Source organism: Gossypium hirsutum, chromosome A12 (genome assembly GCF_007990345.1).
Source record: "Gossypium hirsutum isolate 1008001.06 chromosome A12, Gossypium_hirsutum_v2.1, whole genome shotgun sequence".
In the NCBI taxonomy this organism is placed as follows: domain Eukaryota; kingdom Viridiplantae; phylum Streptophyta; class Magnoliopsida; order Malvales; family Malvaceae; genus Gossypium; species Gossypium hirsutum.
In genome coordinates, this window is record NC_053435.1 from 102,050,299 (window position 1) to 102,072,148 (window position 21,850).

General features: G+C 34.9%; 3 protein-coding genes across 9 annotated transcripts; 1 reads left to right on the plus strand and 2 right to left on the minus strand.

Annotated features, from left to right (window-relative positions):
* Positions 1 to 532: 532 nt before the first annotated feature.
* LOC107946796 (protein ENHANCED DISEASE RESISTANCE 2) lies at positions 533 to 10,318 on the plus strand. 6 transcript variants are annotated; one of them, XM_041083351.1, is made up of 23 exons: positions 533 to 801; positions 1,153 to 1,435; positions 1,805 to 1,879; positions 2,360 to 2,413; positions 3,011 to 3,076; positions 3,255 to 3,358; positions 4,027 to 4,094; positions 4,179 to 4,295; positions 4,447 to 4,487; positions 4,587 to 4,687; positions 4,836 to 4,931; positions 5,509 to 5,573; positions 5,664 to 5,735; positions 5,829 to 5,984; positions 6,372 to 6,604; positions 6,687 to 6,726; positions 6,839 to 6,993; positions 7,098 to 7,199; positions 8,045 to 8,089; positions 8,171 to 8,311; positions 9,406 to 9,501; positions 9,601 to 9,702; positions 10,053 to 10,318. In XM_041083351.1, exons 2-23 carry the CDS (start codon positions 1,298 to 1,300, stop codon positions 10,167 to 10,169), a joined length of 2,184 nt encoding a protein of 727 aa, XP_040939285.1. In that variant the 5' UTR covers positions 533 to 801; positions 1,153 to 1,297; the 3' UTR covers positions 10,170 to 10,318. The 6 variants fall into 6 exon arrangements, with proteins under 6 accessions (XP_040939285.1, XP_040939286.1, XP_040939284.1 ...); XM_041083352.1 differs by having other exon boundaries at positions 585 to 801; positions 1,052 to 1,435; XM_041083350.1 differs by having other exon boundaries at positions 746 to 1,435.
* On the minus strand, positions 10,296 to 12,512 carry LOC107946797 (scopoletin glucosyltransferase). The gene has a single exon (XM_016881257.2). It carries the CDS (start codon positions 12,016 to 12,018, stop codon positions 10,465 to 10,467), a length of 1,554 nt encoding a protein of 517 aa, XP_016736746.1. The 5' UTR covers positions 12,019 to 12,512; the 3' UTR covers positions 10,296 to 10,464.
* A 906-nt stretch (positions 12,513 to 13,418) lies between these two features.
* On the minus strand, positions 13,419 to 15,474 carry LOC107946798 (myb family transcription factor PHL11). Of its 2 annotated transcripts, none has more exons than XM_016881259.2 (6): positions 15,108 to 15,459; positions 14,713 to 14,789; positions 14,539 to 14,602; positions 14,372 to 14,414; positions 14,116 to 14,185; positions 13,419 to 14,026 (listed from the first exon to the last, which is right to left on the minus strand). In XM_016881259.2, exons 1-6 carry the CDS (start codon positions 15,265 to 15,267, stop codon positions 13,766 to 13,768), a joined length of 675 nt encoding a protein of 224 aa, XP_016736748.1. In that variant the 5' UTR covers positions 15,268 to 15,459; the 3' UTR covers positions 13,419 to 13,765. The 2 variants fall into 2 exon arrangements, with proteins under 2 accessions (XP_016736748.1, XP_016736747.1); XM_016881258.2 differs by having other exon boundaries at positions 13,422 to 14,026; positions 14,372 to 14,450; positions 15,108 to 15,474.
* Positions 15,475 to 21,850: the final 6,376 nt, after the last annotated feature.

Below are 21,850 nucleotides of genomic sequence, written 5' to 3' on the forward strand. Positions count from 1 at the left end.
CTCTCATAGGCTCCTCATAATTCTACCTCCGATATGGGACATGAGTCAACCCCTTTACTAAAACCTCAAATCCAACAATCATCATGATTTCATGTAATTCCTCCTATTATTGCCATAAAATTAAAACTTAATATACATCCATCCGTATTAACTTTAAACCATTTAAAATTTGAAAATCACCCCACAAGATAATAGAACTTGTGATCATACTACCTCTCATTTTTTTTAATTATCTTCTGACTACGTATAAAAACATTTCATTTCTTAATAGTTTTAGGGGGAAAAAACACATACACACACAAAAATATAGATAATGACAATTTTACACATTATTGGGTGAGGCGTGAATAATCATTTCGTCCATCCAAATTTATATGCTGATACTGACATGGGACCATACATATTACTTTGAAATGCCTTAGGCGCTAGGACTTATATGTAATTAAGCTATTTACTAGTGGCCTAAATATTTGCCCTTTTTCCCCCTGAAAACAGATAAAAATAAGATTTTTCAGATCCAACCCAGCAGCGCAGCCCCAAAAAGAAAGTAAAGTAAACTTGGAAGTCAGCCCTCCTTCTCATTTAAACTTGGCAAAGCGTCACGGTTCTAAAGATACCTCATACCCCACTTACCCAATCATAATCAGACACGTGGTGTCGTATTTGTTCGCGCTCCTCTTTTTTACACTTACGTGGGATCTCTCAATCTCAAATCCAACGTCCGTTAGAATCTTTTCTTCAATTGCGTCGTCGGCATTTCCACTCCACACCATCGCCGATCCCCCCCCATTACCGCGTTAGGTCTCTCCCCAGATTCCCCCCACCCCCGTTATTATTATTTTTATTTTTAATAATATTCATATTTGTAAATTAAAACTAAACATTTCATTTTTTTCTCATTGTTCCATTTTCTTTTTCTCTCAAATTACGGTTTTATATTTCTTCTTCAATTGTCTTCTCTGAAGTTCACTTGATCTTGCTTGCTTTTATCTCTTTGTTTTTTTTAACTTTACTGTTTTCTACTTTTTCTTTTGTCGTCTCTTCGTCGTAGATTCGCTTTTGCGATTCTCGAGTTCACCGGAAATGTGGAAATCGAATACTCGGATTCTTTGAGAAATGATAATTAGGAAACATTTATTTTCTGATTTCTAGATTTGGAAGGTAAAGTGAGAGATGATAAGAGATCAAATGACTTAAGCGGCACTACTTTAGCGGAAGCAAGGATTACGATCTAAGCTTCCAATTTTGCTTGGGAGGAAATTCGGTTGTTGTTGGTGGAATTTTTGAGAGGACTGAAATGTCGAAGGTGGTGTACGAAGGATGGATGGTGAGATATGGAAGAAGGAAGATCGGCCGATCTTTCATACACATGCGATATTTCGTACTCGAAAATCGACTTTTGGCTTATTACAAGCGAAAGCCACAAGATAGTCAGGTGTTTTATTATTATTTTTAGAGTTCTTAATTTTGTTTAGGTTCTTGAATTAAACATGTTATTGAAGCTTTTTACGGTTTTTTAAAAATTTGAAATCGTTTTTTTGGGATTGGAGAAGAGAGAAAATGCTTATTTAGAATGTTAGTGCAATTATATTTTATTTTAATTTTTAATAATAGAACTTGTGCGGCTGGCGCTGCTATGCTTTTAGTAAAAGGAGGAGCATCTTTGTTTACAAAGGTGTCTGAAATCTCTGGGTTACTTCACTGTTTAGGGAAAAGAGAACAGAGTAATTTTTATTTTCGTTTTTCTTTTGAAAAGGCTGTTTCATTTGACTATTCGCTCCCCCCCCCCGGTGGTCTCATTTAGGTTCCAATCAAGACCCTTTTGATAGACGGAAACTATAGAGTGGAGGATCGAGGCTTGAAGACACACCATGGACATGTGAGTTTCCCCTTTTATATGTGTTTGCCTGTTATAACATTTGTGTTATAATGGTAATGACAGTACAAAAACAATGCTTTCGATGGCTGAGAACTTAGACTGTCCAACTTCATATATATTCATCGTGTACACATGCATGTACTCGAGTGTGTGCATAAACATATTGTTAAGTCATGAATAATTATCCATTTCTCTTGCTAAAGATAACTTTGTGTTTTCTATTATCGACTGTTATTGATTTAGGACTCTCCTATTGACCAATTGTAGTTTTATGCTTTGCTTAATATATTTTACTGCTCTTTTATTCCTTTTCTTTCTTTTCATCCGACTCATGCATGCTCTTATTGCCTCAGTTTTTGCATGACAGTTCATGTAGTCCACTATAATGTTCCATTAGCATTTATGCTCTGGTACATGATGAAATGTATTCGTTTAGATGGAACACTCATTTATACTTCCATTAGCATTTATGTTTTGCAGATGCTTTATGTTTTGTCTGTTTACAACAAGAAGGAGAAGTACCACAGAATCACGGTTTGTTGTTTTCATTTTCCTTTTCTTTAATGGATATAGTAAATGAATACGCATTCTTTGATGCTTAATAACCTGAGCTTGCTTGATTGGTTATTCAATTTGGAGAAATTGAAACAAGTTCTTGGCATCTTCTCTCTTAGGCTTGCCACTAATGAGGGGAGGGTGTAGGAATGGATCCCTTGCTATTTATACTTTGCCAAATTAACAGTGGTTTTTTTGCGAGCTCTATGCTGAAGGACTTAGGTCACATTATCAAATAGTGGTCTTGCACTCGCTTTTACCATATGGACATTATCAAATAGTTGAGTTAAAACCCTATTTTTTGAGTTCCGAACTTCAATTTATTGTTATACGGGAGTGAAAGCTTTTCATGATGGAATTAGAGTGGTATCTGTTTAGAAGTGATACTATCCATTGTGTTTCTCTTTGATTCTGCAAGCAAAACTGACACATGCTTCAGATTTACTATGTGGCTTCTTTGACCCGTGTTCATTTTCAGTTTTCGCAGTCTTTGTGTCCTATATATCCTTTTGTGAAATCTTATGCTCTTGAATATTGGGAACCTAAAATAAGTCATGTTTGTATACTTCTTTCTAGATGGCAGCATTCAACATCCAGGAAGTCCTAATATGGAAGGAAAAAATAGAGTCTGTAATTGATCAGGTGCATATCCCGCTTTTTGCATGTTTTGGATTTGCATTGTGAACCTGCTTTCTTTATCAACTTTTGTCACAATGGTTTAGGGTTACAGTTTCTTTACTGAATTGAATGTGTTTTCTTAATATGTTAACCCGTTAGCCAGACTGTTTCAATTGTCTAGTTACATTATTTTTATATGCAGCATCAGGAGCCTCAAATTGCCAACGGTAACAAATATGTTTCTTTTGAATATAAATCTGGGATGGATAATGGGAGGACTGCTTCTTCTTCGGACCATGAATGTCAGTAAGTGCCTGTCTATCACTGTTTTTTAATTTTCTGTTGGTTGTATGTGCTCATAAAAGTGAACGCTTCTTATGTTAGCTGTGAGTCAGCTAGGTCTGTGGCTGAGGACTTCAGTCGAGCTGCCTGAGTGCCTAGAATTCTTTGAGTCAAATACTCATGGGCTGAGGGGTATTTTTTGTAAATGAGTGGGGGAAAGTTAGAATAATTAGTTGTTGTATGAAGAGGTCTTATATTTTGTGGGACTTCATCCTCGCCTTACATCTTCTGAAGTATTGTAACTTCTAAAATATAGCATACATGAAATACATATTTCATGGTTGGAGCAAGTAAATAGTTTTGATAAATAATAGCCAAAGCCTTGTGACTGGTCTGCTGGTTATGATGAATATCAAATGGTTCAATTGCCTTGCTTTACTGTTGGTTTAATGCATATTATCTGCTTCTTGTTAAGTTTATTGGCAAGCTGAATAAAGCACTTGTTCATTTGCTTCAATTTCTATTAAAGGTTGATTGTAAATCAAAATGAAATAAGGTGCCTTGATTCTTATCAGTTCTCAGCCTTTCCCTGATTTTTCTCTCTCTATTTTTATTTATTTTTTCCAATGTCAAGAGAAGTCATTTGTGATCCTTGGTCAATCTTGAAATTTCTTTATTTATTTTTTCTTAAGGTTCAGTGCCCAGGAGGATGAAGTTGGTGCACCATCAAGTTTGCTAAGGAGAACAACAATTGGAAATGGTACACATTTGATTTTCTTTCTCATCTACTTTGAACTATTTAGTTCAATTATCAGAATCTCAACATTTCTAGGAAAAATATCAGGTCCTCCGGATTCAATATTCGACTGGACACAGGAATGTGACTCAGAATTGGCAAATCACAATGCCAACAACCAAGCATTTTCTGGAAAACATTGGCGCCTCCTTCAATGTCAAAATGGTTAGTTTTTCATTTTATTGGCTTTAAGGTTCAATTCAGGTATGAAAATCTCAAAAAAGTAGTTTGTACTGGAAGGGTCTTTTAATTACCACGATACTGTAGTGGCAGTGAGAGATCATTATGAAACTAAACTTTTTCTTTGATTTGACAGGACTTCGCATTTTTGAAGAGCTTGTTGAAGTTGATTACCTTGTATGGAACTATTTCATTGCTTTCTTTATGCCCTGTATTTATTTTTCAGTCATAAAAATGTTTTGGTTATTAAATATTGCATATATTTTCTTAATGCAGCCAAGGAGCTGTAGTAGAGCAATGAAAGCTGTAGGTGTTGTGGAAGCTACTTGTGAGGAAATTTTTGGTCTTGTAATGAGCATGGATGGAACTAGATTTGAGTATGTTTCGTATATTTTCAATTAAAAAATATATATTGTAGTTTTCAATGCCTGAGACAAAAATGCATACCTTTTTTCATCCACACAATATGTTTTAGACTTTTGGCAACTTTCCATATTTTATTAGTATTTTATTTATCTTCTGCAGGTGGGATTGTAGTTTTCAGTACGGTAGTTTAGTTGAAGAGGTAGATGGGCATACAGCTATACTTTATCACAGGCTTCAGTTGGATTGGTTTCCTCTGTAATACTTTATCTCCAATTTAAGTGTTTTCAGTTTATGCTTTATTTCATTGTATATTTATCCTTTGAAGTAGAACTGCCATAGTTTGTTTTGTTTTGGAACCAAAGTAGTCAGGAAAACACATAGAAGAGCTTGTGAATCACCTTTTAGCACATTTCTTTGATTGTTGATATTTTAGCTAACCAAGGCATATAGGAAATTCCAGATGTGGCCAGGTTAAGCTTAGTCTGGATACATGTACCAAAAAAAGGGATGAGATTAAAGGAAGGAATGAGAAAAGATTAAATTCACTGTATCTTTAAAATAGAAGGAAGAAAAAGAAAGAAAAACTGTGGAAGTGGGAAAAGACATAAGAGAAAAGACCTAGAGAGAGCATTTACTTATTATGATACATAATAGGAGTGAGCCTACTTATTATTCAAGGTTTATGATCACTTATGTTCACTTCATTGAGGATTATTTATGCAACATTATGGAATATTTTTAGATTTATGCTAGTTTTCAAAAGATTTCTTCTTTCTTCTTTCTTTATGAAGAATGTGCAATTTTTCAAGGTTATTGCTCTGTGCTTTTGCAGGTTTGTATGGCCCCGTGACCTTTGCTATGTGCGTTATTGGCGCCGAAATGATGATGGAAGTTATGGTAAGTCTTGCAGATTTACATATTGAACTGTATGCTTATTTTTCTAGCTTCAGAATTTTAACTTCTTTTCTCGTCTTGATTATTGTGCAGTTGTATTATTTCGCTCTAGGGAGCATGAGAATTGTGGCCAACAACCAGGATATGTGCGGGCTCATGTTGAAAGTAAGCTCTATGTGAATTCCTTGGTTGTGCCAATACTTGAAAGATGAGTATTTAATTTAGAGTATATTGCATACTATGTACTAAATTTCTCAGGTGGAGGGTTCAACATTTCCCCCCTGAAATCTCGAAATGGGAAGCCTAGAACGCAGGTGCAGCATCTCATGCAGGTTGATTTGAAAGGATGGGGTGTGGGCTATGTTTCATCATTTCAGCAACACTGTCTTCTTCAGATGTTGAATAGTGTTGCTGGTGAGTTATTTTCTCTATCCTGCGTGTTAAAATTTATGGTTTTCTGGGAATTTGACGTCACATTAAAAGATAGGATGCTTTTTCATGTTTCTATAGTTTAGTTCTTTTTGTTCTCATATTTCAATAACATAAAGAAATAGGGAAATATATTCTTTTTGTTGTGATATCTATCTGCATTGCATCTTGACATCCCACACTTGTCCAAATAATTATCAACTTGAAGAAAAAGAAAAAAAGAGAAGAAAAGAAAGGTGTGAGGAGGTGCGAGGGGATGCCATTCCTATAATATATTTTTCAGTCTGATATTAAGGAAACTTCACTCCTATAATATTTGTTTCAGTCATTGCTCATCTACCTTCTGAAAATTGTTGTTACCTATCATGACAGGATTGCGTGAATGGTTTGCTCAAATAGATGAAAGAGGTGCTCCTCCTAGAATTCCTGTTATGGTCAATATGGCCTCATCTTCAGTTTCCTCAGTTAAGACTCAAAAGATAGATGAGTTATCTGTTCCCCCTGGCCCTTCTCTTGATCAAACAAATGCTGCAAGCAGAAACTCTGTGATGATGGATGAATACTCTGACGAAGATGAAGAACAAATGCCTGAGGCAGAACAAGAGGTTTTATATTACCCTTATCTTTAATATTTTTTGTTTGACTTATTATTAACTATGGGGTTTATTGTTTCCTTAAAATTTCCAGGCATGTCCAACAAAAAGCGACAATGATGCCAAGAGAACAGGTGGTGGTCCTAATAATATTATATTGGTTTATTTCGATGTGATTGAATAAGATTTTTAATTTATGAGTCTGACTTCTCATCCCAAATATACTATATGTTTGATGAATTAAAGCCCCCAAAGAAGAACCATTTGAGAAAATTGATTTGTCATGCTTTTCTGGTAATCTACGACGTGATGACCGTGAGAATTCTCGTGATTGTTGGAGAATTTCGGATGGTAACAATTTCAGAGTCCGTAGCAAGCATTTTTGTTTCAACAAAACAAAGGTTCCCATTCTTTTGCTTGTTACTTCTAGTTACTTTATTTACATCTAAATTAATATCTTATGTCTTTGTTTTGTTGTTACTTTTTCCCCTTGTATGCAATGAAGATTCCTGCTGGGAAGCATTTAATGGATCTTGTTGCTGTTGATTGGTTTAAAGACACAAAAAGAATGGACCATGTTGCTAGGCATCATGGCTGCGCTGCACAAGTGAGTCTGAGAAGTTACCATTTAATGTTGTTTGCCTCTGTACTGTTCCACTTCAGAAAGCCATTTTTTAGTATTTCAGTGATATATTAAATAATTCGTACTCCATTTGCTATGCATGGTTTCTCTGTTCTGTTATTTTGTTTATTAGGGAAGTGCCGTGAACATTGTAATCCACATGGGCAAATGGAATTTGATTGCATTAAAACTGATTGGTTCACTTGTATTTTTGAGTTGCATACCTTGCTGGAGTAACTCCATAACCTGCCTGGTAGTTATTGGAATTAGATTCAGGCCATGCATGTGCCATATCAAAATATTTGTCAGGTCAATCGGTTAGGTTGCAAATTGGAAGTATCAGTCCTTTGCCCATCCTCGTATCTTGAAGCCAAGACTTCAGCCTAGGAGGCTAGGACCTCATACTTCTGTAGTAGTGTACCGGGGGTAGAACCACAACCTACATATTCACATTTCTTGAACAGAAATTATATCTTACAGATTCAATACAAGCTAATCAGGAAAAAATTTCTGGAAATGATGAAGGATTAACTTAAACCAGTAAATTTAGTAAAAGGAACTTCAAATTAGGGTAGCTGGTTGTGTTCCTACTATGAACAAGCCACACTTTTTTTTTCTAGGGGAAAAAAAAGGAATGAGTAGGAATCACATTTATTGGTTGATTGCATTAGATCTGAACTGACAGTTAACGGTTAACCTACCATTCTCCTAAGAACCTAAGCATGTACTGCTTAGGTGTTTCTTGGGTTGTCACTATCAACTTTATAGATGTAGAAAACCTATCAATTCTCTATGGAGTATATTTTACAGGTCTTTTCTTGTCTTTGTAGGTTGCTTCAGAAAAGGGGCTTTTCTCTTTGGTCTTTAATGTTCAAGTAAGTTTCCATAATGTTGGTAGTGTTATATCTCAGACTGATGGATCATGACGTTGTCTGATTATGTTATTTTTGTTCCAGGTTCCTGGCTCAACCCACTATAGTATGGTCTTTTATTTTGTGACAAGGGAACTAGTACCTGGGTCCCTTTTGTATCGATTTGTTGAGGGTGATGATGAGTTCCGCAATAGTAGGCTGAAGCTTATTCCCTCAGTGCCAAAGGTATCTATCTTTTTTCATCATGCAAAGATAAATGTTTAAATCAGGATGTTTAGACAGTTGGAAGCAGTCTTCATCGTAACTGTGCCTCCTGAATTTTTGTCATCGCTCTTTATTAGTCTGCCAAGTCCATATCACACACTTGATGTGTGTCACCATTCAAACAATGTACTTTATTCTTAAAAGCTCCTATACGCTGTAAATGCTATTAATTGACTGCACTGCCCTCTTGAGTATGACAAATGTGCCATCTAGATTCTCATGAGCAGTTTCTGAACGTGATTGTCAAAATTGTTTTTATTAATGCCGTAGGAAAACTGGAGTGTAAGTTTTTACATAATATAACACAATTTTTACTGGATCATTGGTTTCTAGTCATGTTCTCCATGATATTCTTAATCCTTTTGACTTCCTTTTATGCATTCGAGCATGAATATATGCATGTTAAGGGTGTACTTAGTTAAGTGGAAAAGTGGAATGACGAAAAAAGGAGTGGAAAAGTGGAAAGAAAATAAATTTTGAGTGTGTTTGGTATGAAAGAGAAGAGGAAAGAAAACAAAAGAGATGACCATTTTCTATCCTAATGCATAAAAAGAAATCATTCCAAACTGGAATGATAAGAGGAGAAAATGAGAGAGATGTAAGTTCAAAATTCTGCATTTTTCAAAAGTTTCATTTCCTTTCCTCTCATTTTTCAACTCTGCCGAGCAATTGGTGAAAAGAAAATTACTTCTTTTTTTTCAATTTTTCAATCTTTCTTATCAAGCACATTAATGGAAAATGTATTTTTTTCTTTCTATTTTTCTGCTTCTTCAATGTTCCATATTTCTAATTTTCTTTCCACTCTACCTAGCAAAGCCTAAAAGAAATAACAAGGTGGATTTGTCAATATTACATAGGTTTTGCTGTTTCAAAGTTACAATTGGTGAACCACTTTTCTAACATAGCTACCTTTAATTAAAGTTGGACATAGTCCTTATCTGCAAACCTGATCCTTAAGTAACATATTGTTGTTATAAATTATTTTGTTCGTTTAATTGTAATTTTCACTTTGCACCTTTGAACTTGTTCTGAATTGTTCACATTGAATTTTGCAGGGATCATGGATTGTGCGACAGAGTGTTGGGAGCACCCCTTGTTTGTTGGGAAAAGCAGTTGATTGCAACTATATCCGTGGTCCCAAGTACTTAGAGGTAAGGATCCTTATGGCTTCTTTATAGTACACATAAATGTAGCATTAAGCAGGGGTCCTTGTTACTGATATGTGTTTACTTGTTCATGTGTCTCTCTAGGTTGATATTGACATAGGTTCTTCTACGGTTGCTAATGGAGTTTTGGGGCTTGTCATTGGTGTAATCACAACATTGGTGGTTGACATGGCTTTCCTTGTACAGGTACGTTCTTCTAAAGCACCAGTTTTTGCTTGTTCATTGTTGATGGTAGCCATAACACATACCAACTTGCTAGCAAAGAGAGTCAGTAGGAAGCAGCATAATCTGATGCAATCAATGTTGTAATGCACATTATTTTCATTATTAATGGCATGTCAATAGCAAAGAGTGCATGATAGTAATATAGGGGGCTCCAGGTAGTAGTTTTACCTAATTCTTAACCACAAAGCGTGGCTAATGTTCAAAATCATTGCCCATTGTTGCTAGAAATTAGGCATGGAGCTCTAAGTTGCATTAGTGGCTTACTTTTGTTGTATTAAAAGTGCTTGCATGTTTTCTTTGCTGCCCACTAGGCAAATACAACAGATGAGCTGCCAGAGCGGCTAATTGGTGCAGTCCGTGTTTCTCATATAGAGCTATCGTCTGCCATAGTTCCGAAGCTGGATGCGGATCCATCACGATTGTATTGACCACACACAGTTCATCTATACGGATTATTTGTTCTAATATTTCATTCACATTTCCTCTTTTATCATTCAACATTACAAAAAAGAAGCCGTCACTTTTGTTTTTCCACATAAGATTTTCAGGAAATGTAATGAAAATTTTAACTTCTATATATAGAACAAAAAAAGTACATGGATCTCTAAGATCAGGATGCCCAAGCAAAAGAAATTAATAAGGTAAATAATAATCCTCAGAATATGTCAATGAAATACAAAGGAATTATATAAATAGATTCCTCCGTGACAGAAACCTTTGTGCTTAATGTGCATTCAGGTTAACAATAAAATCCTTGAAAGCATCCAAAGTAACAGTTGAACTCGCTGGGAAACCCTGCTGAAATTTAGTGCTAAGCATCACAGCTTGCGTTTTAATTTCTTCGTTTCCCATGAGCTTCTCAATCCCTTCAGCAATATCATCCTTCTTGATATTCTGTTGTGCCAGATTATCGGAAATCATGCACCCCACTTTGAGATGATTCACTACCAATTTGGCATTGGAGTGCTGGTCGCCCCTAATAGGCCATGCCAATAATGGCACCCCACGTCCGATTGCTTCCACGGTAGAATTCCATCCACAATGTGATAGAAACCCACCCGTCGATGCATGGCTTAATATTAACAACTGAGGTGCCCATCCGTGTATGATCAATCCTCTTTGACCGACCTTTTGGTCCAAACCATGTGGGAAGTAACCCTCTTCTTCAAAGACTACATCATTGGAATCAGGTTGGTTCCCTAAGAACTGAGGTGGGCCAGGTGGTGGGCCAGATGGTGGACCTGGTCGGCCCGACCCATGTTGGATCACCCATATAAATGGCCTGTTCGAGGCTTCTAATGCATCAGCCAATTGCTGGAACTGTTGTTTGGTGGGAGCAACTTCAGTACCGAAAGACACGTATAGCACTGAACCATGTGGCTTTGAATCTAACCATCCCATCACTTCATCTTCCGTAACGTTCGATTGTTTGTTGGCTCGGATTTCACGATCGTGGAGTAAGGAATCGGATGATTTCCAAAACTGTTGGGGCAATAGGGGCCCAACACCCCAAACTGGTTTACCAATTTGGAGCCTTAAATAGTCAAGAAATGGGCCTTCAAGCTCATGGCAACTATTCAGCATTAATGCGACTGAGTCCTTGGCAGTTTCCATCCATTGTGGTTGTCCACCTGGTTGGGGTGGTCCCATTTTCGGTGGTGGATGTCCAAGAGGAAAGCCGTGCGCTGCCGGCGGTGGTGGTGGTCCTGGAGGCCCACGTGGAAACCCGAAGCCCCCAAGCTGGGGAGGAGGTGGTCCAGGTGGTGGGCCTTGTTTAAGATCGGAATCTGTCAAAGCCATTTCTTCAGGTAACCCAGGAAGCAAAATTGTCTCTCCAGGCTTGATATCTACTACGCGAGCCTTCCACATGGCGAACTCCAGAGCTGCTGAACACGCACCCGAGGTGAAAAACGCAATTGTTGGAATCTTAAGTTTCTTGAAAATGTCTGCTGTCCAATCCATCATATTATCTATTACGGCACAGGCAGGTTGGGAGGTATTCTCCAGCAGACTGGCAATGCCCTGAGCTAAATCTGAGTGATGATGATGGGGGCCGGAACTGAGCTCTGGTGGAGTAGGCGGTGAAGAGGGTATTTGGGCAACCTGAATGAGAGGATGATCATGGAAGGAAGAGGGTATAGAAGAAGAGAGATTGGAGGAAATGATGAGAGTAGCTTTGAAATTGCGAGAGGCTATGTGCTTGCACAGTTCCATGGATGGGAGGAGATGGCCTTGCCCAAAGAACGGAATCACCCATATCTGGCTTTCGCTCGACATTCTTGTTGAAATGAAACAGCTTTGGCTTGGTGATTTCTCAATATCCAAACACGATTGATTCACCCAATTTATAGAGCGGGAAAAGGTAGGAATAGGATGAGATGAAGACTTAGAGGTTAAGGTTTTCACTGGTAGGTGGTCAAGGAAAGAGGGTTGGACTTGTAGTTATGAAAAGTGAAGAGAACCAAATACAAACAAGTCATCAATAATGATGAACAATCTGGAACTTTCCGTGATACTGGATTTGTCCAATGAAGAAAGTTCAATTAAAGTAAGGGTCTATGAAGCACCGGGAAACCTCCTCTTTCCAGTGTCATAAAGGTGCCCGACACGGACACACCACCGACACGGCTGGATACGTATCGGATCAGAAAAAAAAATCAAATTGAACAGTCACAGAAACAGAGAAAAAGAAACAGAATAGAGAAGAAAGACAAGGAAAGATGGGGAAGAAAAGAAACTGAAATGAAAAAAAATGTGGAGAAATCGAAAGGGGCATGAAGCTGAAAATTTTGTGCAGCTCATTATTTATAATTATTGAAGTTCTTTTTAGTACATAATTATTAAAGTAAGCAAATATTATGCTAAATATATATAATGTTTGTCTAATTTATTTATTTATTTTATTAAATTTTAATTTTTACATAAAAAGATTAATTTTAATTATAAATAAATAAATAAAATTATTAATAATTTCATTTAGAAAAGAAACATTATCATGTTATTATTGTCATGTCCACTATACTCGTATTCTAATTCTTTTTAAAATTATCATATCACTATATTCACATCCTATATTACATTTCTGCGTTCGTGCTTCATTAAGTAAAAATGAGAGATCTATAGAATAATAAGAGGGCCAGAAATGCTAGGGTAAGCAAAGCATAGACTGGGAATTTCAGCAGCCCTTGAATTGCATGGATCAGAGTCAACAAACCCGAGGATGAGATTTGATAATTGTGGCTATTGTGGACCAAGACACGATTAAAGCAACAGATGATCTAAGGAATTTGTTAAGAATAAATTAATAGAATTTATGAAAATATTAAAAGGTAAATATATCATTATATTATAATTAAAGAAAATGTCACTGTCATTATTTCATTTATTATGATAAACTAAACAGTTTAATGATAGTGCGAGATCAGCTTAGAGATTGAATTATCGGGTTTAATTATAATTTAAATGTTTTGTTTGATTTTTTATGTTAAAATTTAGAATATCTGAAATGATTTACTCTTGCCACAACCAAAAGGGTATGCTAAAGCTTTAATTCAAACAGGTTGCTTGAAGGCAATCAATGCTATTCAAAATGGATATTTAGGATTTTAAGCAGATGTTAGGCATGTCCTATGAAGAGAAATTAAATTGATTGTTTAACAAACATGTTTTCTATTGAGATTGATGATATGCTGAGAGTAACACATGTGCATAAGGAATTGATTTAGCGAGACAAAGCTGCTGCTACTTTTGTTATCTCATTTTTTATTCACCAAAAAATCTGTCTGACCGAAGTTGCTCTTTCTTCCTCGTTATATGGACACTAATGTGTCATTGCTGTGCTTTTTTTGGTTTCATTTTCTTCTCTTTTTTTGGATAGAAATTGGGTTTCAATTTAATATTTGATACCAAGTGCCTTTCGTGTGTGCTTTGACTTTTGATCATCTTCTGTTGAAGTTGAAGAGTTTTTTAAGAAAAAACTCATGAAAACATGCGGTTTCCATTTACAGCACTAACAAACTTGTAGCTATGTCTGGTCTTTTAAGTCAAAAGCAATGGAATCTCCTTCAACTTCAAGCTTAACATCTTTGCTGTTTTCTCTCCATCTCCCTCCATAATTCTGGAAAGCAGAGCAGTTGACCTTGTTTAAAACGTTGAAGTTTGTTTCTTCCTCACCATTCCCTTCGCAATAATTTATATCAATCGAGACTCTCTTTTGGGCTTTCTCTAATATTGCTTGCAAGTACTTCCCTTGCGCATCTATTCTCATCTGCAGTTTCTTCTCTACCTACAGTAAATACAAATTACAAGCTTGAATAGCAAAATTTGCCAACTAACAGAATATACTACTGTTGTTCTCTTAAAGGGTAAATTAACCTCAAGTTGCTCTTGCAACGTCTGTTGTACTTCCACCTGATTCTTCAATGCTTCTGCCACTGGGATTTGTCTGTTTCATTTGCATATTCAGTGCACTTTTGACAGACCCAAAAACGAAAAACAGTCTGAAAAGATGATATCCTAATTTGATTCTCAATTTCTAGCCGCTGTAAAGTCTGATGTAACCAGTGAATACTCAAGCAGAAGCAGAGGTTCTGATTACAAAGCAGAAATGATAAATAGAGTTGCGAAGTACCTTTGCTCACTGTCAGCTCTTGGTGAATTGGTGATGATAGTCCCTGAAAAATGATTGCTACATTGTACATATGAACTCCCTAAATTAAGGAATTGCAGCCATCACCACAACAACCAACTTATCACCATTTTAAGAAATATTTGTATATTTCTAATCAACAAACTTACCACCATTTACTTTGTTTAGGTCTACTGCATTTTGTTTCCGTGTCTGCTGTCCTAGTCTGTATTTCTATAAAATAAGCAAAATCACCACAGTGCAATGTTAAAAAAAAATAATTGAAAAGCAAAAGGGAAACATGAAGCTTGAAAGCATTAATGGCATTGTCCTATGCTATTTACCTGTAAATGGCTCTTCAAATGGTAGAGTGTTAAGCCCTTCATGCCCATCAACCTTAGGACGGACTTCGGAGTTGCTTCTGAAAGCAGAATTTCACAATAACATCAGACTACAATGTAAAAACTATGCCAAGGTGATATTTCAATATACTTATATCATTTCATTAATAATAAAAAAATAGAATTACAATTTAGTACAAGAAGAAGATTCTACTTAACGAAAACCAGAGTATTTTTCTACTATAAAAATTTTGCTAATAACTCATACACGAATGCCTTATTTGTTTCGTATTGTCTATAACCTGCTTCTTGTTGCACCGTTTATGAAGGAAATTGAAAGATATGTATCTAATTGCACAAAAAAGTAGAAACATCGTAAAGAGTTAGAGAAGACTAACTGTCAGGGCCACCAAGTTTAGTTACGGCATCGACAAATCGGTCGTGAAGATCAGCCGTCCATCTCAGTCTCGGCTTCTGGTCTCTGCTCATCACTACCTCATTTTCGTACCAATAGTTCCCTTCTCCACCACCGCCTCCACCATAGCTTAATCTCTCCATCTCATCAAATTCTCTCCTTAAAACTGAAAGGGAGTTGATTTTCCAAATGTCAAATAGGATTCTTCTGAGAATGAGAATTGTAAACAGAGTTTTTGCTGCTTCAACTTCATATAGATTAGTAGAGTATTTTTATTTTTGATTTACTCAGAAATGGACAAAGAATTTTTATATCTTAACCCCAGAACATGCAGAGCAAAGCTCGGTGACGAATCTTAAAAGCAAACAAACATGATTTGCATTTACAACAGAACAAACGCAGCATAATAATTTTCTCCCACTTCTCCGGTCTACATTTACGTTAGGCGTTCCACCGTTGATTTTCCTAGTTTGATGATCCAACGGTTATTTGAGAGACAATAAAAGTGGATGCAGCTTGGAGGGAGACGTAGCAAATTGGTAAAAAGGGTTCGTGACGGTGCCACGTAAGTGCCAGCGTGTAATATTCGGCGGCAAAAGAGAGGAATGGAATATTCGATGAGTCACGTGGCGGGCCCACAGACGCAAGCGTCATTCAGGATACATCGTCGTCTTTCCACATGGCGTGGGCCGGCAAGAAGGCACGTGTCATATTATCCGTCAATAACGGGGGACTCAATATTTGCAATGGCTCGACCCCAACATGGAGGTAAGGTGCAATGCCCGTAAAAAAGCCAAAAATGGTGCCCAACGAATTAATTAATACAAATTTAATAGTATTTATTTATTTATTTTAGAGTTTTTGATGAGGTGCTACTATATATTTCATTGTTGATGTATAGTGAAATATAAATATATGTATAAATTATTAATCAGCGAGATGATCAAGGTTTTTCCATCTTATCAATAGTTGAAATTTAATTTTTATTCTAGGTATGAAGTAATTTTAAAACTCGTAGCTAGTATTTATCCATTTATTGAACTTACCAAACGTAAAATATTAATCATTAGACTCGCTCAAGTGAATATTTTGGGCAACTAAAAAAAAATTAGTAACCAGTTGTTTAATATATGTCTAAATGGTCCTTAGTGAATCAATACTAAACCTTTTAGATTGGTCCTTAGTTCAATTTTTGTTCACAAGTAGACCTATTTATGGGTTGAACTATTCGCCCAGGCCTAAAAGGCTGCCTGAAATTCGAGAAGATTTGGGCAAAAATATTAAACTCGAAAAATGTGCTTAAGTAAAAAAAAACCCGTTTAAAATATGAGCCGGACTCAGGCTTGAACATTCAAGACTTGAGCCTGGCTCAACCCGACTAGTTTTAAATTTATAATACTTTATATTATGTAATTTTTATATATTATGTAATTTAGAACAAATTAAAAATAAACTAATACTGAATATATAATACTACTCTAATGTAAACATTAAAAAAATGTTAAGATGACTAAAAATTTTCAATAAATAAAAAATATATAAAAATATTAAATATTAAAATAAAACAATATAAATATATTAAAAATATATGGGCGAGCCTAAAATGGGCTTAGATTAGTCTTTTGCAAATATAGACGAGTTTAAACAAAATTTTAGATTCAGATTTACGGTCGAGCCGGGCTTGAACAAACGTAAAGTATATTAACATTATACTTAAGCTCGACATAAACTTGACTTGGCCCAGCCCATGAACACCTCTATTCACAAGTATAATTAATTATTAATTATTATTTTATCATATAAAATTTCTTTATATATAAAGTTACTGACATTAATAAAATTATGCAAAAAGCTATTTTTTAATTTAAAAAAATAAATGAACTGAATCGACTCAACTGTTAGAATTGTGCCTTTAATATTCAATTTGATTTTTTGTTAAAAAAATTAAAATATTGTTGAACAGCCATAAATTTTTTTTTAAAATTCAATCTAAACATCAACATGCACAAAATATATACTAATTTTTTTTAAATAATATTATATATGTAATGCATTATTAATACACGAGTCTGGTACACTATCATTGAATTATATTTACTCACTTCATTAATTAACAAAATAATGAAGTACCTATACATAAATATCCCTAAATTTATTTAAATTGGAAAATTGATATACATTCAACACCATCTCAATAGCTTATTATGACCATCATCATCTTATAAATCATCATTTATTATGTTTAAATAAATTTACGGATATTTATTTATTTATGTGTCTTCCAACATTTTTATTTTACTTTATTTATTAATGATATGATAATTTGTGATTTATTAATAATACATAAGACTCATATATTGAGAGTAGAGGGGAATTCTCGGGGCTGCCAGGGTCCGGCCCCTCTAAAATGAAAAACTATTGTTTTGACTTTTTAGAAAAATTTTAAAATTTTAAATTAATAAAAGTAAAATTACACTTTAACCCTCTAAAATTATGAAAATTTAATTTAATCCTTTAAAACTATAAAGATATAGACTATTAAAAATTAAAATTTTATTTTGGCCCCCTAAGAATATTTTCTTGCTTCGCCCTTATTGAGAGTGTATTTGAAAATTTAACCTGGAAATAAAATGATGAATTCTTAAAGAATTGTGAAATAATTTTGTACACCATTAAAAAAAAGTATTTTTTTTATAAAAAAAAGCATTTTAATATGCATAAAATTATAAAAACATTAGAGACAACTTATTACCATTTAAAGGGTAGATATACCTTATTACATTATTTTCTACAATTTTTAAAATTTTAATTTTAAAAAATATATATTTTTATTTTTGAATTTTAAAAGTTTTTATTTTTTATTTTTAATAAAATTATATATTTTAAAAAAATTAAGATTTTATTAAAATATGATATTTTTAATTTTGTTAATAACTATGCAGTTTTAAAAAGTGAGTATCAAATTGAAAAAAATTATAAATATTGAAGAGCTAAAATGTTATTTTACCTTTATTTTAATTAGTACTACAACAACACTAGCAATAAAGTTGGATGGGGGGCTAATATTTTTAAATAAAAAACACAAAGATTCAATGTTTACAAAATTAAATTATAGAAAAGAGTATGCACATTAAAAACCTTTTCTAATATGGTAGTTTTACACTTATCTATATATATATATACCATTGATATTTTAACGATCCAAACGTCATATTTCATATTCTATTGACATATATGGTTTATGTCAAATTTAATGTGAATTTAAAATTTTTAACTATTTGTTTTATGGAAAACTTTCAACCGTTTAATAAATATTAATATATACAATATCTTAGATTGATATGATAATGATATCAAATTAATTTGAAATTTTATATGCATGATAAGTACAATTATATCGATAGATTCAACAAATGGATTCGTTAAAATATCAATCGTACAAAAATGTATGAGAAGATCTGAAACTATTTTAATTTTATACAGATATAAGTGGGCCTCTCCCTACATATAATTTCTAATTTTTCAGAATATATAATTTTTGACTTACATTTGAAAAACTGCATGTAGTTTATTGGATCTTAGTTCAGTTGGTATCGACATGGTTGTCAGTGTAAAAAATGTGAATTTGAGAGTATTAAAACATATTATCTTCTTATTTAAAGGTCGGAAGGGATATGAGTAGTTATAATATTGCATATAAAAAATTCATACACTAAATCAAAACATTTTTGATACAACAATTGCCCATTTAAAATTCAAATCCTCCGTAAGCAAATTAAAACATTTTTTTATTAACACAAATGAATAAAAAAAAAACAAATTCAACATTTAGCCTAAATTATTTCAAAAGAATTAGGATTACAAAAAGGAAATTACCTTTTGACGGTAAAAGAAAACCCTTTAATTATTCCCTTTTACTTGGTTCCTATTCCTATGCAGCTTCCTCTCCCACAGCCTGTTTCTTTGCATTGCCATCAACTTTGCTCATGCTCATGCTCATGCTCATGCTGTCGCTCTCATCCAAGCCTTTGGTGATGGGTGAAGCCGTCTCGCCGTCTTCACTCACAAGCCCTGCGGCTACTGCTCCTCCAACGTCGCTTATGTTCGCATATATCGAAATCACCATCGCCACTGCTGCTGTGCAGAAAGCGGTTGCGAAAGAAGTTCCAACATTTCCAGCAGCGGCTCCCGACGCTATTGCAAAACCTAAACAAGTCCCCACCATTTTCACCCACGAGTACCAAACTGCAAATGCGCCTTCCTTACCAGCTGGTGAACAGTCCATCAACAAAACTCGCCCAAAAGCATGCAAGACTCCTGCCGATGTGCTTTGCACTGCAGCAAAAATCAGTATATGATGTCTCTGCCAGTTCTCCTTTCGGAACTGGAACCCTGTTCCTGAAGTTACTAGTGATAAAATGAGTCCAAGCAGATGCATTTTCACTGCATTTGCCTTAAAAACAAGCTGAATTGGTTGCAGCAGCGGCAAAGAAACTGAGGGGAAAATGAAATAAATTAACCAGAAATAGAGCAAGAACACTGGCTTGAGGCAGAGTTGTCCAACCAAATAAAGTACCCCTCCTGTGAAAATGCACATTGATGTGAATGAAGAAAGCCAAACAATAATAAGGCTTCCAAGTCCATGATGATATTTAAAAATGGAGAGGAAATGATTTGTTGGTGAAGGAGAGGTAATGGCTTCCCCAGGCCTCAAAGTAAAGACGTGAACTATTCCAGCTAGCCATTTCAGTCCACTGAAAATGGAGACCACCCACAAGCCAGTAAAAATATCTTGAATTCGAAGCATATAATACACGAATGCTGCTATTACAGAAGACCCCAAGCAACCAGCAGCTGTGGCATAGAGCGAGAGCCAACTTGAGACACCTCTTCTAAATGGGAAATGATGTCTTTGAATGGTGGTTCCAGAGAATCCTCGGACCATTAGGCCATGATGGCGGGTGTGAGAAGCAGTAGCAACGATAATGGCAGCCACCACTGGAGCAATATATATGGGGAAGATCCATGTGACTTTGAAGAATCCAACAGGCAGACAAAATAATGCTCCAATGGCTGTTGCAGCTCCAGTAAAAACTTGCAGGTTCTGCCCTTGGTCAAGGTTGGTGGAAATGGAACGGAGTGCCGGTGCAGCCAGAACTAGGCCTATTGCCCAGGAGATTGAAGTCCACTCTAAGGGGGAAACTTTGGAATTGCCAACTGATACTGAACGCTGTGTAAGTCGCTCATACCTGTAATATTTAAACAAGCATATATTATTAATTGCATGATCTTAAGCTGAAAATGATTCGAGAAATATATACCAACTCAACGACGCTTACAGTTTCATTTCATTGATCTTACAAGCCAAGCCCTTGGCACTCTCGCTCCATCCTCGGAGTGGCTCAGTAGGTTCCTCAACTATTTGACCGATAATTAGAGAAAACACTACAGGTATAAGAACTGTATGGACAAAGTAAGAGCACAGTTCATAGGCATACCAAGCCCAAATTTCCTGTCTCGTAGGTTTATGCTCAACCCTCGAATATGTGCTATAAGCTTCCTTATTAGCTCTCTCCAGTTTCATGGAAGTGCCACCCACGTCAAAGATCGACCTAACGATAATTTCCCTTTCATTTGATTCTGGTGCATGGACTAGTCCTTGAGTGTTTTGAAATTCAGAACTCTCTTCTGCCATGTTGGCTGAGTCTTAGCTTTGTTAGATGAAAATTTTGTTGTTTGGGAAAATGAAGGTATACACAGAGTACAAATAGACAAAGATGATGAAGAAACAATAGACGATAAAAAAAATATTTGTCGAGTAACGAGGTCGGCAGTCGATTGGCACTAGGCAGAATGGTGAAGGAAGAGAGGTCGCTATGAGGGTGAAATTGAACAATGTTGGAGAGTATGAGAATAATAGAATATGTTTCATTGTGGTGTGAAATTTTCAAGAGTTTGGGTTTGGCAAAGCAAACCTCGTTGTGTTCATTTATGAATTGATATCGTGGGGATATATTTGGCATCATTCTTTTCCCTCATTCACATTTTGTCTTTATGTGTTCTTTTCAACTCTCAGAAGGAAAAAAGATATATATCAAAGATCTTGTTAAGAATCATCAGTGATATAAACAATGTAAATATCCATCTAAACTAACATTGTTTTCTCAGTTCCTGTACCCAAATTAAAGACCCGCGAATTGGCTTGACAATTTATTGCTCTAAATTTTGATGGGCATATTCACACTAAAGCTGAGAGATCATGGAATTTTTGTCCACAAGCATTTAGCCCAAGACTCCGGCCTAATTAAATATAACGGTGATTTTACCTTAGATTTTAAATGAAAATATTAATTTTTTTTTCTATTTTAATTTATCAAAATTGAATTTTTATACTCATTTACAAATTGAAAAGTTAATCCAATTAAGATAATATTGTTAAATTAATTTAGAAATTGATAATTCAACCACTTATATGCCTATAATTAATAAAAATAAATAATTTAATAATTTATATCCAACAAATTAATAAATAATCAATAATTTAAGCTCATATATTTATCAAAAACGGGACAATTTCTTAATATTTATAAAGTAAAAATATTAAAATTTAACAAATTAAAATTGAAGGATTTTTTATTCAATTATAATAAAATAGATATATAAAATTCAAAATTAAATCAAATGAAAGCTATCCCATCCATCCTTATTTAATTTTTTGAACTTAAT